Source organism: Acanthochromis polyacanthus, chromosome 1 (assembly GCF_021347895.1).
Source record: "Acanthochromis polyacanthus isolate Apoly-LR-REF ecotype Palm Island chromosome 1, KAUST_Apoly_ChrSc, whole genome shotgun sequence".
Classification (NCBI taxonomy): Eukaryota; Metazoa; Chordata; class Actinopteri; family Pomacentridae; genus Acanthochromis; species Acanthochromis polyacanthus.
The window spans coordinates 14,991,759-15,015,572 of record NC_067113.1 but is presented as its reverse complement, the minus strand read 5'-3'; the positions used below and the strand labels follow the sequence as shown (position 1 = coordinate 15,015,572).

General features: G+C 41.1%; 2 protein-coding genes across 7 annotated transcripts in view; one reads left to right on the top strand and one right to left on the bottom strand.

The window, feature by feature from the left end:
• The window catches only part of tfb1m (transcription factor B1, mitochondrial), a 30,508-nt gene extending 20,943 nt beyond the window's left edge, over positions 1–9,565 (top strand). For both annotated transcript variants that reach the window (XM_022204135.2, XM_051946022.1), the window contains exons 7-8: positions 7,454–7,581; positions 8,532–9,565. In XM_022204135.2, coding sequence (XP_022059827.1) covers positions 7,454–7,581; positions 8,532–8,811 — 408 coding nt within the window. In that variant the 3' untranslated portion in view covers positions 8,812–9,565. The remainder of the gene's footprint in view (positions 1–7,453; positions 7,582–8,531) is intronic.
• An 8,335-nt stretch (positions 9,566–17,900) lies between these two features.
• The window catches only part of tiam2a (TIAM Rac1 associated GEF 2a), a 106,845-nt gene continuing 100,931 nt past the window's right edge, over positions 17,901–23,814 (bottom strand). For all 5 annotated transcript variants that reach the window (XM_051938400.1, XM_051938495.1, XM_022204132.2 and 2 more), the window contains 5 exons: positions 23,551–23,609; positions 23,335–23,437; positions 22,989–23,082; positions 21,863–22,017; positions 17,901–20,137 (listed from right to left, as the gene is read on the bottom strand). In XM_051938400.1, the coding sequence (XP_051794360.1) occupies positions 19,434–20,137; positions 21,863–22,017; positions 22,989–23,082; positions 23,335–23,437; positions 23,551–23,609 (1,115 nt within the window). In that variant the 3' untranslated portion in view covers positions 17,901–19,433. The remainder of the gene's footprint in view (positions 20,138–21,862; positions 22,018–22,988; positions 23,083–23,334; positions 23,438–23,550; positions 23,610–23,814) is intronic.

The window sequence follows — 23,814 nt, the reverse complement described above, 5'->3', positions numbered from 1 at the left end:
AAAAATGGAGTTGGTGTGTTTTATCTTCAGGTGTCCTGTATAGCACTTCAGAATATGCTGGCAAAATTTTTCAGTTTAATTTAATTGTTGTTTACCCTGTTGTAGACAACTATTCCGGCTGGTAATTGTATATAAGCAATTAAAAAGTTGCATTAAAAGTATGCAGTGCAAAGTTCCATAACTTTTTGGTAACTGGGGAATATTTTCTGTCTGGTGAAATATTTTTTGTGAATACGTTGTAGTAATTATTGGCAAAAATGTCCACAAGGATAGACTTTAATTTCATGAAAAATGGCTACACTTTTTCCCTAAACATAATGTGACTGCTAGAAAATTTCCAGAATACCATTTGTTGCTCCATAAGCTTGGCAGGAGAGAGTGACATTTGTCTCTTTGGACATTAGTCTGGGCTGGGAAGACTATTCCTGCTCTGTCATTTAAACTAACTAACAATATTTATCCACCCCATTCCTGCATTGTGCTTCTCAATAATCATAATGCAATACTGCTGTTGTGAAAAGATAAGAACTGGTTGTGATGCAAATCTAGATAAGATTTCCAATTGTAGCCTCACTACACAACCGGGATGGGTAATCTAATTAAGACAGAAGACATAGCTGCTATCATTATGACCAGATGTGCTAGTCAGCCTTTTATATTTTACGAGGCTTTGTTTGTTTCAGTGCTAGTCCAAAGGCCAGAGGAGCAAGTTGTACCCCACCATGCCAAAACTGACCCTCCCTGGAGCGTCATCTTCATCAGGCGTCAGTCAGCAGGCGGCGAAAACTCACAGCTGCTCCCCTGTCTTTGCCTGTCTTTCCTCTCGTCTCTGTAGCGGACGTACAACAGAGGAGGGAGTGGCTAGGGCGGCCTTGATTCATGAATGACAAAGAGGACAAAATGAGAGAGGGGCGGGAAAAAAAATCAGGCAGGACTAATAGACCTGATATCCTTGTAAACGCAGATGTGCGTTGCTATTATTTTTGCTGCATGGGCACATCAACAAAAACCTCCAGCTGTGGGAAATTGTTTTGCCTCTCTCACAACTACAATATAAGGACCGGGTATTGGCCACAGTGATGTGCAGTCATTAGGTGCAGATAGGTTGGTAGCAATTGATTTGTTTAGCTATTGATCTGTTTGTTTAATTCGACCCAGTGCTTTCTCCAGCCCCCATTGTTTTTCCCGCAAACTACCCCTAAGAGACCCTTTTCTTAAAATGAGATCTGGCCAGCGTGCGAGGATGGTGCACACCACATTACCTCCAGTGTGATGCTGGTGTCGACCTTCAGCGCTACATTCTCACAACTCCTTGTGGGATACCACTGTAGCGAGATGAGAAATTTTTCCAGTTTTCTGCAGCCACACTAAAGCATGACGTGTGTGACCTGTCTCCTTGTAACCGATGAGATCTTAAGTGCTGATGCTGGTGTTGTTGTGTGGGGAGCAAGATAAATAAATAAATAGATTATAGCGGGAATGGATGAAAGGAGAGAAAAAGATGGAAGGAGAGAAGAGCAAAAAGCAGTTAACATACACCCGGTGAGTGCAGATGTGTGGCGCTGTGATGTGTGACGCTGTGATGTGTGAAGATATTGCAGGCTATTATAAACGTGGTCCCCTTTATTTTATCACCTCACAGCACAGCTCTCTAGACTTTCTGCAGCGTAGCAGGGCCGGCCACGCTCTCTTTTGCCCACATGAGGGGCTTTTATCATCCAATTTGCATTTTCCCCTTTTATGTCCTCCCTTGCGTAATTGGTTTTCGTGCTCATCGTCTCGCAAAGGCGTTTTGTTCACAGTTCAGATGCAAGGTGTCGAGTGATAGCTGTGATGTCGCTGTCAATGCAATCTTGTTGTGTAGCAGGGCCTGGGTCCAGTTTCACTAAACATAAAATGTGTTAACCTGTCTCAGGCAAACCGTTTGTGACATGCTGGGAAATTACCGGCATCTGCGTGATTAAAGAGCTTACTCTATTAAGACATGACTCCCAAATGAACAATGGGGAATGGCATTTATGAGTTTTTAAATAACTCATCTTAAGTATTTTTCCCATGCTGTCCTCATTTACTGGTACAGTAAATATCACATTTTTGGGCAAAGTTCAAGCTTTTCTATGACGAAAGAGTCTCTCCAAGGAGCCGATCTTGTCAAAGCCAGGAACTGCAGTTTTGAATTTCGTGTGTGCATGCCATGGGCGATTTCTTGGGAAGTATGCTGGACTGCCTGCACAGGAAGCCAAAGCCCTTCCTTCTTAAGCCCCTGATATCAGTCCACTGTATTCTGTGGCATTGACTACTGCCTTCTCCTCTCCTAGAGGCTGTCTTCCTCCGCTGATGTAATGGAGGTTGTTTTCTCAAGGTATTGTCATGATTAATGCAGCTCTTCTCCCTTTGGTTGCCGGATCTCTGTGAGCTTTTCTCTCTCGTATTTCCCGGCTGTATACGGCTTTCTTCCATCTCCCTGCACTTTCTCAGAACCTGCCATTATGTAAGCGCAAGCGTTGGTGGTTCAGGTATAGCGCAGTGGCTGGTGCCCCCAGGGCCCCTGCCATCTCGTCTTGGTTACGCTTAGAGGGACATGACAAATTACCGCTCACACGCCATTGGGCAAGAACTTACCAAGAAAGACACATCGGAGGTGGGAATGGGGAAAGGGGCGCTGGAGAACCACAGGGCAAGGCTGGAGTGATAGAGTTCCCTGCTGAGCTTTGGGAAGGTCAAATATGTGAAATATGGTAATGTACAAATGTGTTAATATGGATGTGTGACTCTTGTGCTCAAGTGGGACAGAAAAGGTCTTGAGTGGTAGACAAAACAGACATGTGACTTTTAGATAGAGATTGCTCATATTTTGCCCTTTTCAAAGGCTTTACCTGGGGCATTACCAGTATAGTTCTTTTTTTTTTTAACAAAAGGTGTCACTGTTCAAAGAAATACAAGGGTCCATTGCTGATTTAGGGCGAGACATAGGTTCTGAATCTGTGTAAATGTTGGAAACCTTAGTTTTCAAACATGATCAAAATATTCAAATTGAGAGAGTCAGAGTAAGAAAAATGTTCCTGGACTTGAGTATGGATTGTTGCTTAACAGTCTCATCAACAGGCCAAATCAGTGGTAATGATTCACTTGTTTTTCCCCTGTTAAATGCAATGCTTTGCACAAGCCTATAAGAAATGATTTCCAGTCTGCTTTGTATGTGTGATCCTCACTGCCACCCTTGTAAACAAGAGGGGGATGAGGGATAGAAGGTAGAGCCAGGAGGACAGACATTACATTTATAAGATCGAGTCAATGAGTCAGTTTGCCTCTCAAATTCAGGATCTCCCAGCAGAAGTATTTTGTGGGGAGGGGATGATGGAATGTTCATACACCACAGTAGTGGGGCCAGGTGACAGTGCTTGATTTAAGATGGAGTTTCCTTGCATGTTGAGGTTATCAGGGGACGGATTAATAGCAGGGAGCTGGATATATTATAGTGGTGCTGCCCAGTGAAGCCGTGTAGCAAGGCCATACATAAATCATAGCAGCAAAGTGACTTGGACAAGCTGATGGCTGAAATGCTGCTGCCTGTATAGTTCCAATATCGACTTTTCCCCTTGCTTCTCTCTTAAATCATGAAATGGGGAATATAAATGGCCTAATTATTCCAGCAGAGAGTGAAATTAAAGGCATTCCTTTTTATTGCTTCTTCCTAACAGATGATGGTCTGATTTTGCATTGCCAAATCACCGAAATAAGCATTTTGTTAAATCCAGATATTAAACCCGGAGTCCTGACATTTGGATGTGACAGGCTGAGGAATTGATTCTCATAATAAAAACCAAATGATGCAGCCACGGCTCTCAATGCCCTTGACAACACCTGCCACATGGTCTTTGGATTTAAAAGTGTATCATGTGAACTAAAAGGGTTACTGTATTACCAGCAGACTTATTCATCGCCACAAATAAATCATGGAGTCATCATTTCAATGTTAGACCGTGTTACACATGACAAAAATCAACATTAAAATTCAACAGTAGATCTACCTAACAGCTGTGCAGTTCGTGCTCTTACAGCTTCAACTCACAACATCCTTCTTTTCTTCCTTCCTTGTCAAACCGTCTCATGCTGAACCCAAGAGTTTGTAGCTTTCGCTGCACTATTATAACGCGTAGCCTTCAGGGGCTGTTGAGACAAACACTTTCTACCACTGCCGTCCCATTAAACGCCACTGCGGCAGGAAGCTCAGCAGCAGCCGGGTATGGTGGACTACACTGGAACCTATAGATCTGATAAGAGATAGTGCTGCGGTTTACAAGTGCTCCCCAACGTCAGCTCGGCTGTTCAAAGAAAAGGGGACTCTAAACAGCTCATTAGAAATCCTTTACGCGCCTTTTGGACCAGTTTAGTTTTCCTCCCCTAATTATCGAAAGCAGCCCCGAGCCCAGGAAAAGCAAAAGGCATCTGTGAATGAGAGTGAGTCACACAATCCAGAAATACGAGCTGCACGGATGCATGAGGAGCTCCACAGGGCATGTAGTCACAACAGGAGGGCTGTTGAGCTGAATTGGATGTCCTTTTATTTTACCTCTGTGTAGTATGAGGAGGAGGGGGAGCTTGTCTTTGGGGTATGTGTTAGTTGCATGTTTTTCTTGCCTTTAAACTTTAAATGAACATGCGACGTAACATTGACATTCATGCACCTGCATGCTTCATTTCTTCACAAATTATGCCTCCTCTCCGTTTACATACCTGCTGTCTTCTGTTTTCTTTCTCCTCAGCTTGAAACTCCAAAAAAACATATTCCGCTCTGAAATCTCATTTTCTTCCTTTCAGACGGACATGTGACCTAGATGTTTGTTTTTTCTTGCTGTAAAAAAAAAAAAACGCTTTGACTATCATGAAAAGCACTTAAAGCCAACAAGCACTTATGGACAATGGAAATGTATTATTATTATGAAGTGTCTCCACGGAGCCCCGTTGTCAGATTGCTCAGACGGTCAGTGTGCAGCCCGACTCAGTGCTCCCTCACTAGGGAGGCGATGCTATTACCAACTATGGAAGGATCGACAGCCGACCGTTCTGCTCTGCTGCCCACTGTCTGACTCTGCCATTGGTCCACACACATTCCACTATCACCCTGATTGTGCGGTAGCTCCTTAGGCTATAACTTGCTGGACTGAATAACATCGTGTGAAACAATCTTGAAAGATGTTTGTTCGATGTGCTGCAAAAGCAAAGATTGAGAGATTCAAGAAAAATCTTCTAATATATTATGGTGCTTTTGATCCGATAGTGGCTTTAAGAAGATGGAGAAAATCGATGATCCCCTACAGGAGAACAAGAGACACAATGAGAAGGGATCGTGTGGATGTATGTGTGCTTGAAAGGGTCTGCTGAGTCTGACAAGATCACTTCAACAGCGTGTCATGTCAGCTTAGAGCTGACACGGAGGATCGAGAAGAGGCTGCTAGTGTGAATGAGATTCCCACCACCGGTCCTTTACTGTAGTCCACTTGAGATTCCCAAACAGGGGCACTTGTACCTAAGGGGGTACCTCAGTAGTTGCTGGGAGATATTTAAAAAAACAAGTAATCTAATGATCTAATTTAACAAAATAGAAACTGGATTTGAATTAAGAAAATATCCATATCTTGTGACTGAGAGTGCCATGAAAATAAAATTAGCCAGATAGTGAGAAGCAGAGGCTAAATAGTCAGCTCAAAATAATGAATGAAAGGGTGAAATAGGGATAGTTCAATTAAATTAATAGAATATTGACAGACTAAAAGTAGTGGTTACAGAGTTTAAACTGATAAAAGCATTGGAAAAACAGTTGAAATATTGAACTGAGAGTCACAAATAAAAAGCTGAAATAGCTAAAAGGATCAAATCGATGGTCAGAATTATTACATGGTTGTAACAGGTAGCTAAACGTAGTGGATAGATGCCACCCTAATGTAACCCACCTATACATTAGTTCAGTTATTACAACAGTATGTAACAGAAGTGAATACTGCAGTGTGCAATGTCATTTAAATGTCAAATGATTCAAAATTCCAAAGTTGATATTTAACCTCATGTAAAATTAAAAACTATTTATGTTTACTTTATTTAAAAACTTTATATTATGGTGCCCTCTCTTAATGTCATCTCCACTTAAACCATGATTTCTCCTGATAACCCCTGTGCCAAATCTGAAGCACATCACCATCTATTTTTCAGAGCTTAACAGCAGTGCACTGTCCATGGCGTCACTTTAGGAGGACAATCACTCAGCTCTGAATAGTGGCTTGTTCTTTAACTCTTGGTTGTTGCTTTCCATCTTTGTGAAGTCACACAGCATTAATCAGATTTTCTAATTACTCTGACAATTCTCTTTCACATGGAGCTTTGAGCTAGACTTGCAGAAAGACACAGCATGTTTATCAAAAACTGTGAAAGTTCTGGTGTTCAAAAGTCATTTTATAACCATGTATATATTTGTCTGCTTGACAAATTAGAAATAATACATTTATTGGTAATGCACTTTGAAATCATTTGAGGAATTTTCACAGGGGTGTACTCACTTCTGTTGTTTGCTGTCGTTGTAGTTTAAAATCTGTCAGATGAGTATATGTCGGACATGATAGATCTGATGGAGGTAAATTGGTAATAGGGTTTATCTGACTGTGGTAGTTTTGACAAATAAAGTTGGGAACTATTCCCCCACTTCATCCTGCAACACTATTTCTGCAAAGGTGACCTTCATTGCATCTACTTTTTAAAAATGCACTAACCATGCAAAGCTTCATAAGGCTGGGATTTTCATAGGGATAGTTTCCAGTGACATTATTCAGTGGTTCCTCTTATTCAGAAGCAGGTGTATGAGCCATCATTCCTCTTCCATAAAGCAGGATGTGAGCTCTGTGGCTGCCTAACGTACCCATCACTGCGTCTATACATGTTCATTCAGCGATGTTTTCACACTCAGTGGGAAATGCTCGAGCCAAACTGACCAGGACAGCGGGATGAACAGATGTGTGCTACACTGAGTCAGGCTTGTAGGTGTTAAGATGATGCAGCAGCGACAGAGAGAGACTCAGTTTCTATGGTCCATCGCACAGGTGTTACTGTGGCAACTGGAACCAGCTCGCCAGCCAGCCATGCTGCGTCATCTTATTTTCTGCCTCCCCTCTTTTCTTCTATCCCAGTGTGTGGATCCCTCTACCTCCCCTCTCTCTCTCCATCTTTCTTTTCCTCTCTTTGTCCAGCTTTGTATGTCTTGCCATTTTTCAGCCGAGCTTTTCTTCCCAGCTCTTTTCTCTGCACTCTGCATTCTCCTCTCATCATCACACCTGCCTGCTCTTTCATGCACACTTGTTTTCCACATTCCCATGAGTGCACTCTTTGCGATCTACTTTAAAGGGCTGCACTAACCCCCTGCTGTTTGGATTTCCTCTCACTGTCTTCATGTGTGTGCGTGTAGGTGGACGTGGGAGTCGTTCACTTCACCCCCCTGGTCCAACCCCAGATCCAACAGCCCTTCCAGCTGGTGGAGAAAGTCGTCAGGAACGTTTTCCAGTTCCGCAGGAAGCACTGCTATAAGGGAGTAGAGTAAGCACCATTACACAACTTGATGTAGCTTGCAGGGCCTCTATCCTCTTTTTCCCCCTTTTATTTTTTAATCTCGTCTCGTCCTCATCTGTCATTCTCTCTCTACATTTTTCAGCCTGCTTTCCGACAGCAGCGTCTTCATCTCGTCACTAATTGGAATGGTTTTAGATTTGCTTTATTTTCTTTCATTCGCCACGCTGACAGATGAAGACACGGCTTTTGAGGCTTTCTGTAACCAAACTCTGAACAGTGGAGTAACTTCAGAGCCACGTTCAAAACCACTAGCAACATACCCACACGCCCACATGCATGTGCACGCCGTCCATCGCCCCCGTGCCTGTTAGGGAAGCGTACGTAGGCCCGGATAACAAAAGAACACTGGCTGTGTGAAAGAGAGCAGCAATTATGAGTCATTGAGGTGGCATAGGCAGACGAGGCAGCGTAGTTTATGTAACTGCAGCGGGTTGGCGGCAGTGGCACAGAATTGGTGAGCGATGAAGCACCCAAAAAGCATCTGCACAGCCTGGAATTGGCTATTGCTCACTAACTTGCAGCGAAGATTTATAAAAGAACATCTTAGACAGGGAAATGTCTTTAAAAATACACAGCTGCCTCTCTATTTTGAATGAAGTGGAGAGTTTCTTCGGGGTGAGAGCCAGCTAAATAAATGAAAATTTGAAATTTAAATCACTGCTGCCCTCTTTCTGTTCGAGAACTTTGCGCCTGTGTGAGTTTTTTGACATCTCTTGACTATGTACCATGGCGGTGGAGTAAATTAACAATTCATGAGCAGCTCTTTGTGTGATTTCAATTAACTTCACAGATTTGAAATAATTGCTGAGGGATAATTTCTTTCTGTTTGAACTTTCTAATGCCATTAAAGTTGCATGATCATTAAGATATCAAAGCGACCTGAGTGTAGGAATCATATCTTCTCGTATCTTCCCCAGAAAGTTGTTCCCCGAGGCGTGTCGTGACGAGCTCACACAGGAGATGTTGCAGAAGGCAGATGTGGATCCCATTCTCCGCCCTACAGAGCTCACCATACCCCATGTCAGGGCTCTAGCAGATGCCTATGCCCATCTCTGCACCCGTGAACCCGGTCTCCTCAGCTACGAGTTCAGAGAGGAGCTCAGGCTAAAGCATCTCCTTCGGAAAGGAGAAACACCAGTGGATGCATTTATGGACACGTCGGGCAGCACACTACAGAGTCCTCTGCAGCCCTGCTGAAAAAATGCTTGGAAACTATCCTCCGTTAGCACAGGGTGACAACAAACTGCTCTTAGCCTTGACGTTTCCACCTGGCATCAGCATGAATTTTTAAAATATTTCCTCTGCACCCAAGGAGCAATAAGTAATTTGGTGTACATGAAATCGTGGGACACCAACAGGAAAGAGAAGGCACATAAAGATCCGTTAAAACATTTCCTTGGATGCCTGTGTTTTTGGGAGGATACAGAAATCAGCAGCTCTTTAAGACTAAGACTCTCTTGATGTCCTAATTTTGGCTTCATATCCATCTCACAAAACACCTTGTCCTGTGGGACCTGAAAGAAATGTTGGTGTGTTTTCAGGGTGATTCAGAGAATGAGAACAACATGGCAGCACCATATCCAGGACGCTTATTCCTTTCAGTGTGCATTGCTTAGTCACTTGGGAGACAGAGCTTAAAGGGACAAAGAAAGTGCTCTGAATTTGTCAGCTGAATAAAGACTCTGATTAAGATTACTTGTGGTTTTTGAAACAATCTGTCCATTGGATTTTGCAAGTTGTTGTTTCCGTTGGATTATGTGAGTCTTGTATGCTTGCATACTGCTGTACATGGTCATTTGAACAATCAGGACGCCAAGCCAATTTTTTGGCCGTCATCATTGACTTTTGTATAATTAAATCAGAAATACTGATGTCTATACATGTCAGAAAACCATATACAAGGGATGTATTTGAAATAAATGAACCTGCTGATGTTATTTCAGGAAAGACATTACAGTAAACAACATCTTTTTCTTTCTTCGTGCACCGGTCAGTTTTGACATTTGGGGAGATTTTTGCTTTCATAAGCTTCTTTGAGACACAAACAGAAAAAGAATGACCAAAATAAACATGTAGGAGCTTACTTGTATATTTTAGTTAATTACTACACTTTTTAATTGCACCTAGATTCTTAAATTATAATCCCTTATCTCAAGGCTGTTTCTCAAAATGAGCTTTTTCACATGTTCATTCACATACAGTTTTATTTTAATTATATCAGCTTTATTTATATTTTGAAATCTAATTGTTTTAATTATATAAATTAATTAAAATAATTTTAAATATATAATTCAATTAAAATATGAAAATAATTTTAAATAATAATAAATATTTTAAATCTTATTTTAATTAATATAAGCATACTCTTAGCCAGAAATCATTATACAGATATTTTCAGGGTGTCCTTCATATATCAGCTGTAATTTGATTTACAGAACATCGTATTCCTAAAAACGTGATGAAAAATTGATAGACATTATTTTGTGGTTTATGCCGTAATAGAAAGACAGATTCAAAATCCCCTCAGTAAAAATTGTTGGCTTTAGCATGTCAACAAATGATATAAGAATTTTGTCCAATGCTGACATTTCTGTTCTTAAAATGAATGCAGTATCTGGCATTTTTTTTACATGTGTAATACCCTATTTGCACATGTAAAATAGCATATCAGAAAATGTAGAAAACAAAAAACAATTGCCTAATTTTCAGTAGTCAGATGGGGATGTTTCATGTTGATTTCTGCTTCTAAAAAATGTAGTCTCTCTTTACTGATAAAAGTGTTGCAGGTTTTAGATATTCCTCTCTGAACGGTGGGACAGATTGTCACCGACGGAACATGGCAGCGCTGCTTCCTGCCAGTGCAGCAGATGGGATGCTAGGGTTGACTTGCCAGAGGGAGAATTCACTCAGTTTGGATGATAGGTGTGTGATAATCCACAATAAGCCACGATCAAAAATCGACATGGCGGATGTGCAGCGATGAATGAAACACTGTGAGTTATCCAGCCTGTGACCCTAAAGCATCATGATGTGGTCTTAGATACGCGTTTATTTTGGTGTGTGACAGAGAAGTGAAGGGTGAGAAATGACATGATGCAGAGTAGGAGGGTAATTAGGCCCTAAAGAGAGCCACCTGTGTTGTAGTGGACACATTTGTTTGGACTTTTCAATATCTTTAAGCTCCAATATCCACATTTTACCGCTAAATAAAGCTTCAGCTGCAGACTGCACATCAACAAGTGACAAAAGAGGCCCTCTGGCTACAGTTTCTTTCCACCTGCCTTGTGTGAGGACGATGTCTACGTGATAGTGAGGCACATCCTGCAGCTACAGGTGAGTCAAAAATCAACGTTTTCACACTAACTTGGCAGCTGTTGAATATGTCTGGTAAGAAAAAATGTTTAATCACAATTGACTCGTTATACTCTCAGCTGGCTAGAAGAACCATCTGTTATGTTTTTCACAACAGAAAAGCAATATTTTCTCATGGATGTGGTGGCATTACTATGTAATCTACATAAAATGCACTGGTTCCTTTAAAGTGAATACATACTTTCAGCAGGGAAAGGGGACAATGTCCTTATTTTAAAGTAGAGTATCAGTACTACAGAATAGATACTGAATGTTTTACTCTGGCACAGAAGTATTATCAGAATAATATCTGCAATCAATCTGAAAAGTATGGCTGGCAAATGTAAAAGCAGCATTAAAATGGGCATATTTGAGCATACAAATATCTCAAAAGCATACTTATGTTTAATAAAATAGATTTTTTTGTATGAAGCAAGTACATGCAGTGCCTGTCCAAAAAAAGACACCACCTGGATTTAACTAAACAAATAGGTAAGACCCTTCTATTGGATAATTACTGCAGTGATGAATATGTTTCAGCTGCAACAACTTATGTAACTCTCGCTGATGCAGTGAGAAGCTTCTCATTACTTAAACAACTGTGCCAGAAGACGTATGCTGTGGTCATGAAAATGATGTTAATCTGTCTCAGAAGGGTCAAACTATTGGCTTGCATCAAGCTAAGAAAACTAGGAGATTTCTGAAACCACTAAAAACAGGTTAAGAACCATCCAACTCATTATTAAAACCTTGAAGGATATGAACCAACATGTTTGAGGAAGAAAAGTGGTTGGAACAAAGTGATCACTTAAACGTTTGGTGAAATCAACAGTAGTCTTTCCATCAATGAAATTTTTCTTCACTGATGGCATGAGCATATTCTGAGATGACAATAACAGGATTCATGGGGCTCACATAGTGAATGAGTGGATCAGGGAGCAAGAGACATCATTTTCACACATGGATTGGCCTCCACAGAGTCCAGACCTCAGCCCCACTGAGAATCTTTGGGATGTGCTGGAGAAGACTTTGTGCAGCAGTCCTACTCTCCCATCATCAGTATAAGATCTTGGTGGAAAATGAATCCTACTCTGGACAGAAATAAATGCTGTGATATTGTAGAAGCTTATTGAAACGATGCCACAGTGAATGTGTGCCATACTCAGAGCTAAAGGCAGTTCAACCAAATACTAGAGTGTACAACTTCTTAAATAGAAGGGCAGTGCAGTTTTCAGGTAGTGTGGTGACGTAAAAGGCATAAAATGTCCTCTGATATGGTATGGTATGGTATGGTTTTGCTAAAAGTACCTCAAGAATGATGACCCTCAGCTCACCACCCTTCATAATTATAGTGAATCATTTTTAGTATCTTTTCAAGCCATTAAACTGCTGCTGCTGTGTCATTGCATGTTAACTTTATAAATCTCACCCGACCAGAAGCAAACACAATTGTATCCTTGCAGCCAGCTGACAGTGTGGAGCTGCAACCAGCCACCATCGTGACATATTCACTCCCAGTGATTTGTCACAGATTGTAAAATCCAATGGCTCTTAAGTAGTAAAAGAAAACAACTTTTTTCTCCTGTTACTCCAACAACATTGTCTGTGAAAACAGATTTGAATGTGTGACCGTACACACCTGTGTACCATACAGTTAAAATATCTTGTGGGGCTTAATTTTGCAGTTAGAATAATACTAAACACAGTCTTTCATGTACATTTTCTTGTGTAGAACATCGAAGAGCATCAAAGTGAACATGTGGTGGACTGGATGCAGACTGTCAAAAAGGGGGTTCACCCAAAAATGCCCAAATGAAACAGGTCAGTGATGTTGAAGATATCATTTTTAATGCTTTGAAGCGTTGCTTTTTAACCTTAAAAGAATAAATGTTAAGCCAGTGGCACAAAGTAACCCGGAAGTAAATATACCTAAATACTACTTTTACAATTTGTACAATGTTGGGGTACTTATTCTTTGAGTAGTTCCATTTTATACTACTTTTTACTTCCACTCCACATCATTGCAGTTCAAAAATATTGCACCTTCTACTCCACTACATTTATCTGACAGCTTTAGTTACTCTCATAATGAAGATTTTACACAAGCTTTTAAAATACAGCACATTTTTAAAGAATAAACCACTGCTTTCCAGTCTGGTTTACTTCTGATGTTTTTGTAAAAGCAATGTGAAGTCAGGGTCACATTTCAGATGTCTGAGTCATTAACGGCTCCTTCAAGTGATCCAACATCTCCCCAAGAATCAAAGATTTTAGAACAAGTAAAACAAACTGATAACAGATGACTTCTTTCCTCTCCTATTATGCATCTGATGACCCATCAGATTTATCTGCTGTCTCTGCGTATAAAACTGGATATAAAGTAGCTGAAACCAGCTCCACCTGCAGCAGCTGCAACAGTAACATGCTGCTGACACACGGATGTTTCACTGTTGATAATCCAGTGATGTCAGTTATAATAACACCGTATCACTCAGAAGGACCAAACTAATACTTTTACTATAACACTTTAATTGCATTTTGCTGCTAATACTCACCTACTTTGACAAAAGTAGTGCTTTTATTGCAGGACTAACTGCAAAAGAGTATTTTTATATTGCTGGTTTGACATTTTCACTTAAGCTAAGGATCTGAATACTTCCTCCACTAACTGATGGTAGCAAATGTTCAATAGATATCGCTGTCAAGCAGACATTTTGTGTCAGCTCACAGAATTCATGACTCGCCTTTTAGCATGAAACCATGCCACACAGCAAATGTTACATAGGTTTGCTCTGAGCACCTCAATTCAAATTATTTTACCTTTTATTGACAAAATGTCAGCATAGCGTTTGCCGCAGAAAGAAGCTGACTTTATCTAGCCATGCAGATATCAGTGGGAAATGAACGGGACTCAATAGCGCGCTCCATTTGCTGGCTTTAATATGAAAGATGATTATAAAGCGAAAACAAATGACTTGTCCTCAGAGACATGCTATATGTACAGCGGCATAGCTCAGTGGGTAGAGTGGCTGTCTCGCAAAATGTTCCTGTGGTCCCCTCAAGGCTACAGGAGGAGTCCTACGAGGACGGGCCGGTCCACCTGATGCCGGCCAGTTGCTGTGGTTCAAGACACGTGGACTTCTACTGGACCACACGGAGGCCTTCAAACCGGACCAACAAGTTCACGGCTCCCCGACTCGTGGATCTGGGGATGCCGCTGAGCCTCGGCCCAGCCGGACAGCTGTCTATGGGTGTTTGAGTGGTGAGAGGTTTGTGGATGCATGCGAACTTGTCTGTGTTGAAACAGCAATTTTTGACTCAGTAATGCCGGTAAAAACCAAGAGCTCCTTTATTTGTGACTTCCACTAAGAAAACTGATGAAAACAAGTTTGCCAGGGTTCTGATTGACAACAGGTTATTAAATGATGAAAATAATAGTTTAAATGTTCCTTTAAACCAGGGGTCCCCAAACTTTTTCCTGTGAGGGCCACATAACTTTTCCCTTCTCTGGTGGGGGGCCGGCATCAGTTTGTAACAGACAAAGTGTGACAATCGCAGAGACAATCACATTGTTCTCCAGAAAGCCACACATAACCAAATATTAATAACCCTTTCCGGGATCTTCACAGAAAAAAAAGTCAGGAAATAAATAATAACACTATTAATGACATAAATAACACTATTTATGAAATAAATAATAACAAAATAACCCTCTCTAGGTTCTTCACAGAAAAAATAAAGTCAGGAAATCTATAATAACACTATTTATGAAATACATAATAACCAAATTACCCTGTCTGGGTTCTTAACAGAAAAAAAGTCCATGGAACATTAATTTTCTGTTGTGCCGTACACAATCTTAACAGGTAAAAGTTAGCTTAGTTGTCAGAGCAGAATCTCTGACTTAAATGACTCATATGAGCAGTGTCTCAAAGGTCTTGTGTTCCTTCCTTTTAATCCCAGGCTTTCTGCTACATTCATTCTGCAGTGGCAGCCTGCTGCTACTAAAATTCCAGCGCCGCTCCTTTAATTTTTTTTTAATCGTCGCAAATACTCCACCGCCACATGTCTCCACCTTCACAGCAGTCTTACACCGTGTCGGGTACTCGCGAGTACTAAGGTAAACTACAGATAACTGTGGTGCTCTCAGTATCCACTCTTTGTGTGTGTATGGTCAGGTGCTGGCTATACTTGTGGGGACCAAATGTCCCCACAACTGTAGGAAAACCAAAAACTATGTCACTTGTGGGGACCTCATTTTGGTCCCCACAAGTTTAAACAGTGTTTTCTTGGTCATGTTGTTGTTACTGAAAAAAGTAAAAGTGCAAAAATGTTTCTTTAGGGTTAGGCATTGTTTTGGTCTGGGTTAAGGTTAGGGTTAGGGTAAGGGTTAGGGGTTAGGTATGAATGGGAGTCAATGGTATGTCCCCACAATGATAGAAAAACATAGTGTGTGTGTGTGTGTGTGTGTGTGTGTGTGTGTGTGTGTGTGTGTGTGTGTGTGTGTGTGTGTGTGTGTGTGTTCTTGTACTTACTATGTTGTGAGGACTGCTGTGAGTGTTTAACCAACACAGTGAGAACATTTTTGGGAAGTGAGGACATTTTGGCCGGTCCTCACTTTGCCATGCTTTAAATCAGCTCCTAAGACCATGTAGAAGCTCCCCTGTGATTTTCCCAAAATGACCTCAGTTTGGGTCAATGTTGAGAATTTTTCACCAGAATTTCACACCTTTTTTGCTCACTACTTCACCTACTGTTGAAATTGGGTACTGCACCCACTAAAAGACCGTCAAGCTCTGCAGCACCAATCTCAACATATGCCAATGCCTATTTCCGGGAAAGCGCTACCTGAGCACTTCAAAATAAAAGCTGACTAAAAGCTGTTAGACAAAATAAAAGACGGAAATTAAAAGCTCATATTTTGGTTCCTTTATAAGCCTCTCCACTCATTGGCATTAAAAAAAAAGTAATTAAAATACATTTTAAATACAGAAAAATTGGCTAATGCACCTTTAACATGTGAAGTAGCCTGACCCCAAGAAAATGTTGATAATTCACCATTTTTAAATGACTATTCATTTTAAAAGTTTGGGTTGACACAAAGACATGAAGGCCATAAATAGGTGACCATGAAAATTTCATATTAGGCCTAAATTAATATGTTATTTTACATGGTGTTGTTGTCAGAGGTCCCCTTTCAAACATTAGTTGTATATATTATTTATTTATTAGATTTGGCTCAAAATTCATGCTTTTGATTCTATTTTATACTTACATGTTTCATCAAGCTTACTACTAAGGTTTAGGCTATAAAAATGCTTTGCAGTGTTCTTACTGTTCTATACTTGCACATATAAGCTAATGTACCAAATATTTCACAGCACAAAAATCCACCAGCTCTGGAGCTTACAGTGCTAATTTTACATGCACGTATTATCTGTGTGTGCTACTGCACACCAAAATGATAAGGTGTTTTTTTTGTTTCTTTTGTTTGTTTGTTTTGTGGATAGCAATTATTGGTCTCTATGCATTTTAAAATTCAATTTAGATCATGATAATCATGCCATGCCCCTGAATCCCCTGGACCAAAATCTTGATAGGCCTGATGGAAACAAGTCGAATTTGATTTCAGAGAAGTCCTAAGCACTTCTGCAAATACATCCATCTATCCATCCTCTATACACCGCTTTATCCTCATTAGGGTCGCGGGGGGTCCTGGAGCCTATCCCAGCTGACTTGGGCGAAGGCAGGGGACACCCTGGACAGGTCACCAGTCTGTCACAGGGCTACATATACAGACAAACAATCACACCTACGGGCAATTTAGAGTCATCAATTAACCTCAGCATATTTTTGGACTGTGGGAGGAAGCCGGAGCACCCGGAGAAAACCCACGCATGCACAGGGAGAACATGCAAGCTCCATGCAGAAAGATCCCAGGCCCACCCCAGGATTCGAACCGGGATCTTCTCACTGCAAGGCGAAAGTGCTAACCACTACTCCGCTGTGCAGCCCTCTGCAAATACAGATGAGTGAAAATTAAAGGAAAATCATGTGTATGCAGCCATTCTGGGCCTACAGAACAGCTTCACAGTATATGGAAATCTATAGGACAGATAAACATTCTCCTTAAGACTTCTCCTCAGTAACACAAACTTTTATTGAAGTAACTTAATTGACTTATTTACTCAGAGAATCTAATAATCTGCATTTAATGTGTTTCTCCACTCATTTATCATTCTTTTTTTAAATTTGTACTTAAATTTCCTCAGTAAATAAATCAAAAAGCTAAATATTTTGATCTGTATGATTTAATTATGTATCCCTCTGACTTGCAACTAGATATAATCGCCTTTGCCACTTTATTGACTCGTCACATCATTCTTTTAAGGTGGAAATCAACATCACCCCCTTCTCACACAATGTGGGTTAAAGAGATTTTTAATAATTTAAAACTGGAAAAAATTCAGTATACATTAAGAGGATCCTCACGTAAATTTAAAGAAGTGTGGGGCCCTTTTCTTGTTTCCACAGAAAAGATCGTTTTCCCAGTTATTCCTGAATAGGATTCTGCTTTAACCCGCTGTAAGCCTCTGCTTGTTTACCTGGCCTTTCATTATTGTTAAATTATAATAATGTCACTTTTTTTTTTAAGTTTGAGATTATTATTAGTAGTATTATATACACTAGCATGGCCTTGATCCACTGTAAGACCAGACAAACCACCCTGTTTTAGTTTTGCTATTTCTGTTTGTTTTTGTATGATTGATGAAAAGCCGTAAACACTGTCACTTACAAATACTGTGAACCTCTGACCTTTTTGTGTCAAAAAATTTAATAAACAAAATTGTGAAGAAAAAAAAAGAATATAAAGGATACGCAAAACTGAAGTTGCAGACTCTGAAGGGCGAGTTGAAAACGCTATTCACCAGATGTCATTCACAGATAAAACTTTTATTTATAAAAACAATTCCATAAGAATGGAGCATTCACATTCATTGGTATGCTAGCATTAAAGGCATTGTAAAGTTGAGCTGAAAGGGTAAAGAATGTAGTGGTTTGCCTTTTTCATAGTACCTCAATGTGTACTTTATACTATGGCAAACGATGCTTACAAAAATATCAGCTTTACTTATTGCAAATTCCTGCCTTGCTTCTTAACTGTACAATGTCAAGTATGTGTGAGTATACAGAAATGCTTCAAAGATAGAAAAGATTATGTGTGTGTATATATATATATATATATATATATATATATATATATATATACACACAGGGTACATATAAACATAAAAAGAAACAAGGATTTAAACATTATTGCAGTTGAAATCAGTCAATGAAGCAGTCATCTCAGAAACATATGTACATTCCAAAGTGTACACTTGAAATTACAATCTTCAGTGAAACACAACCAAATCCAGTAGGCTACATTTAGAATGAAGTGAATAAACATCAAACTTTTTAATTTTTTTAAATTCAAGAATAGACCAAATGTGTAGCCAAGAGTTCAAGCTTTCACCCATAAAGGTTTCTCAGCTAAGGTATACATTATCAATCCTAGAAATAAATAAAAACAGCAGTAATAACATTAAAACCTGTACAGATTTTTAAAAAAAAGATTTCAAATATATAGGCAAACAGTGCACAAAATACAGCAAATAAAAGGCTTAACTACGCAAGTCAGTCTCCCTCCCGTTAATCTGGGCGTCATTTCTTCTCAGGAAGTCTGACTCGACCACGGCAGCTCTTTGGGTGAATCTTGTAAGTCTGTGTATTTACTCAGTGCTTCCTTTCATTGTTCACTAAAATGTGATTCATACTAGCCATAATCTACATTGTCTGGTTCTGTGAAACCAAATACAAACTGAATCCATGTGAAAGCCTGCTGCCTGCTGACAAACTGTGCCGAATCACCAGTGTGCCTGCCTGAGAAACTTCATTCAGCTCAGTATTCTGTGGCTCTATATGCACTGTGGACTTCACCCCCTCTTTCAGTCTGGGACTGACAGACAAGGTCACTCTCCCCATTTTTTTTTCATAGAAAAGGTCAGAAACCGAATAAAAACTGCCCATCAGCATGAGCTGCAGGGAAACTTGAATAGAATCCGTCACTCAGATGGTTTGTGGGGAGAATTCAGGGCCCAGCGGGCTGAGGGGATCGCTGATGTATTGTGCTTGACAGATTCATTGCAGTTATCAGTGAAACAGAAATCACCTCACTTCACCTCTCTGGGGGAGAAACCTGGTCTGCTGGCCAATAAACTTTCACCAGAACAGCTCATTTGCACCTAACCTTTTGCAGGTGGCTGTGAAACAGACTAAACTGACATCTGAGCTCAGGCAAAGCCTCACAGCCTCAGTAGCAGAGCCTGCAGTGAACCACAGGGGGCTTCAGACTGCCCCCTCACTTCTATGATCACTCTGATGTGGGGCAGGTACAGTACAGTTCAGCTCTGTCCATGTCAGCCCTAAGAAGAGGTGGCATTACCAGAGTCAGTGGCGCAGCTCTCAGTTGGGTCATAGAAACAGTCTTCATTCACCACAGAAGTCAGACTCTGGACGCTGAACTCTCTCTCCAGTAATGCATTGAGGTCCACCGCCCCACACGACACCGCAGCATCCGTCTGACTGTCCAGCGACCTGCTCTGCTCCTTCATGTTCAACAGTGCACCCTGGCTCCTCCTGAAACTGCTGGTTTTCCTCTTAACAGCGCTGAAGTGTCCTCGCACTAGTTTAGGTTGGATCTCCGGAGTGTCCCCGACTCCCTCAGGCTCCACGCAGGGCGCCGGTGCACATTTTGACACAGCATCCTCTGACAGTTTCAGGTGGAGGAACTGAGCCTCAATTGCGCTGGTAGGGGAGCTGCTGTCTCCGCTGTCCCTCCTCGTCCCGCCCTCACTGAAGCCGTCGTCGTCCTCGTCGCTGAGAATATCAGACTCTTTCACAGATGTGGAGCGGGGCTGTGAGTTGGACCCGTGAGCCTGAGCCCAGTTCTGCTGGACAGGGAGGATATGTGAGTCAGAGGACATGCAGGCTGGAGGAGCTCCAGATGAACTGTAGGTTCCACTGCTGAGGCTTCCCTCATCGGAGTCAGGCCCCGGTTTGGGAATCCCACCCTGAGAGGAGAACTCGCCAAGCGGCTGCTTACACAACCAGGAAGCCCTGGAGGAACCTGGTAACAAAGAGATGGAGATGGAAGTCAGAAATGCCTCTCTTATCTGAGCAGAACACTTGCTCCATTAGCATTTTATGACCTTAAGTGTATAAAAGCCGAACAATCGGGAAGAACCCCTTCAGTGTTTTTATAGGAAGCAGTGCCTGGCGTTATAAACAGATGTTTTTATAGATCTTGATTCAGAAGATACACTGATCAGCCACAACAATATGACCACTGACAGTTGAAGTGAATAACAGCCATCATTTTCTTATAATGCAATGTTCTGCTGGGAAACCCCAGGTCCCACCCTGCAACCCACAGGACCCACAGAATTCACTGCCACCATCCCGTATAAACTGGCCTGGGCCACTTTATACCCTGGGGGTGAAATAACCTAGCCCAGAAAATACCCTTCCAGACTGAAATACATCCCATGTAATATGAGATTACATCACTCAAATGAATTTTATCGTAATTTAAGCACAAATCAATGGAATTACCTTAAACATTTTAAGCAAAAAATACTATGAGGTATTGTGCTGATGTAATAGTTTATTTATGGACCACAAATGAAGCCAATCTTAATTTAAGCACAATACAAAGGTAATATAAATAGATACTATACTGAAACCAGATATGCAATAACAATTGAAATTAACAACAGCTAATGTTGATCTTCTTCGACAACAATTTGCTTATAGCATAATTTTATTACTCCGCCAAGGAATGCGGTGGAGGTTATTTGACGATCAGCGTTGGTGTGTCTGTCTGTCAGCAACATTACTCAAAAGCGGATCAACGGATTCGGATGAAATTTTCAGGGAAGATCAAAAATGACACAAGGACCAACGGACTTGGTTTTTGGCAGTGATGCGGCTTATAATCTGGATCCATAGATTTGTTATAGATTTATGTATAATTGCAAGATACCGGCACGGCGTCACTGTAACTATGACAACAATTGAACACTACGTCAGCTGCCTGCTGACGATCACATGATTGCGATCCTACTACAAATCCACCGCTGTGGACTTATCCATCCAAAATGATACAACGAACAACTGATTAAACTATGGGGATGTTTCTGATTCCCATCAATTCCCACCACCTGCTACATATTTAGGTATATGCGATTCGGTATCCGTACATAATGTACACATGCATAACACACGCCTGTGCTCAGCCTAGGCAATTTTGTTTGTGGCTACATCTATATTAAATGGCTACAATCTATGCTGTATTTATAAAGGAAAATGCTGCATTTCTGACAAAACCATATGGGGGAATGAACAGCCTTGAAGGAGGTCTGCGCTCTTGTAGTGCTTTTTTTTGTCTTAATATACATTTCAGTTTTTCATTGATTTAAACTTTTTTCTATTTCAATTAGCTTAAGAAGTTATGTTCTTTCATAATGATTTGCCTGCTGAGCACACCTCTTTGTAAAAGAAAACCTAAATAACTTAACAATTAAGACTTTAGCCAGTTTATACCTGTTGACATAAAGACTAAGCATGTCAAACTCAGGGTTTACTCTGACCTAGACCAGTTTATACCCATGTATACTTTGGCCCATTATACCGGTGCCACAGGACATCCCCAGAGCTCCTGTGTCCATGCCCCACTGGGTCAGAGGAGTTTTAGCAGCATAAAGTGGACAAACATAACATTACGTAAGTGTCAGTGTCAGTGTGTATCTCCTCCATAGAACCTACAAATATTTTCCATAAAATGCGTGTTTACCTAGCCTGGCAGAGGAGGGCAGGGTGCTACGTAGCGGGGCCAGTCGCTCCTTACAGCCCCTCTCCAAAGTGCCTTCGCTCCTCATGTTCCTCCTCACGTTCTCTCTGAGGATGGAGCGGATCACCTTGATGATGCTGACCTTGCTCTCTGGCACACTGAGGAGGACACATCAGAGATACCATAGTAACATGAGCGCAGGGTATGTTATACTTGATTTCAAGAAGCTAAATATAGATGGAGAGGAATGGCGAGAGAGTTCCATTGTGTCCCCAGTGAAACAGGCTGATTGAATTCATTAGGAGTGATCCCAATTTCACAGTGTGTAATGAGAATTACCAGTTTGGACACAGGCTTCACTCTCACCACAGTTCCCCCATGTGGACAGTTTTCACTATTAAATGCTGAACAGCAAACATGGGGATGTATGGGTCAAAATGTCAAGGATATAGATATATGCTAGAAAAACAAGTGGCTTTATATTATCAGATTTATCACCAAAATATCCTGAATAGGGGATAAAATCTAATTTCAGCATTTTCTAGTGGATAGTTTTTGCTTAACACATTTAAGAGACGGACACCTCTCACATTTAACTCATGAATTAGCTTAGCATTAAGACTCAAAAATAGCTAGTGGGTTGAAAAAAAACAAACAAAATCTTTTGCTTCCCAAGTACCACATTTATCATTTTAACTTGCTCATAAACCACTGTGTAAAAGGCACTGTGGTTCTAAACTGTGGACAACTGGTAAAAGGCAGAGGTTGGCCAAAATTATTTGGAATCAGTGTGGTTAAAATGACCCAAACTCTCCATTGTAAGCATCTGTCACAGCTTACAGACTAAGTTTCTGGTTCAACTTTGACCTACTGTACTTGCTAGAGCATTTTATCCATGCGTTTCCCATGCAATATATGGTTATAAGGAAATGAAGGTGGATTAAGCAATATGTCTGAACACCTGACTGTTTATATCGATATATACTTATATGTGTATAAATATAGTGAACAAAAACACCAGTTACAGCAAACTTTTATTATCAGAAAACCTAATTCTGATATTTATTGGGTAAAGAAATTGGAATCCACGAGTCAATTAGCAGAATTTTTCACTGCTTCCATCTCTGACCTGCTGCACAGCTGGAAGACGGTCTCTGGTCTCCCTTCCACTTCAGACCTGGAGTGAATCAGCTCCCAGATGCAGCTGCTCTCCGTGCCTGTTCCTACGAGAGCGAGGGGAAATAAAGCAGAGGCTTTTAATCATGCAGTCCAAATATGGTTTATGGTTTCAGTAGGAGATAAGAAGGGAGGGTGCTGAATAGAAATGCCAGCAGAGGGGTGTGTGGGCAAGCAGAATGAGCTTAGGGGTGTGTGTGGAGAAAAGCGAAGAGCGGGGGGAAGGAACAGAGAGATTTAGGGGCTGTACTTTGTGAGTGATTTAGTGGGGATAATGTAGCACTGTGCCGGCCTCTTACCTGCAGTATTTCCCAGTCTGACCTGCAGCGCAGAGAGCGGGATGAGCCAGCGGAACTTAAACGGGTCCGAATCTCCGTGAGAAAGTGCCGCACGAGGGTTGGTCTGGTCAGAAAAAAAATAAAAAATGCCACATGGGGTTAAGCGAAGAAGACGCTGTTTCAAACCACTATTCGTGTCATGAGAAAGTGAGTGAGTGGAGCAGACACAATACTTACCATCTTTTTCTTCAGCTTGTTGTTTTCCCTGTAGACCAATATCACCGCTTTCTTGAACACTGGCGAGAGAGAACACATCAGTGTCTTAGTTTTGACTGTGAATGCCTCTTGGGGAAAAGCCGACTGAAGGAGTGCAACCCACAGAAGCGTTTTAGATGCCAGCTCCGAGCGTTAAAGCATATCAGCGTTACAGATATGGATATTAAAATTCACTGAGATCAGTTTGAGCACTGCTACGCACACAAGTCTGTGTGGCTCTACGAC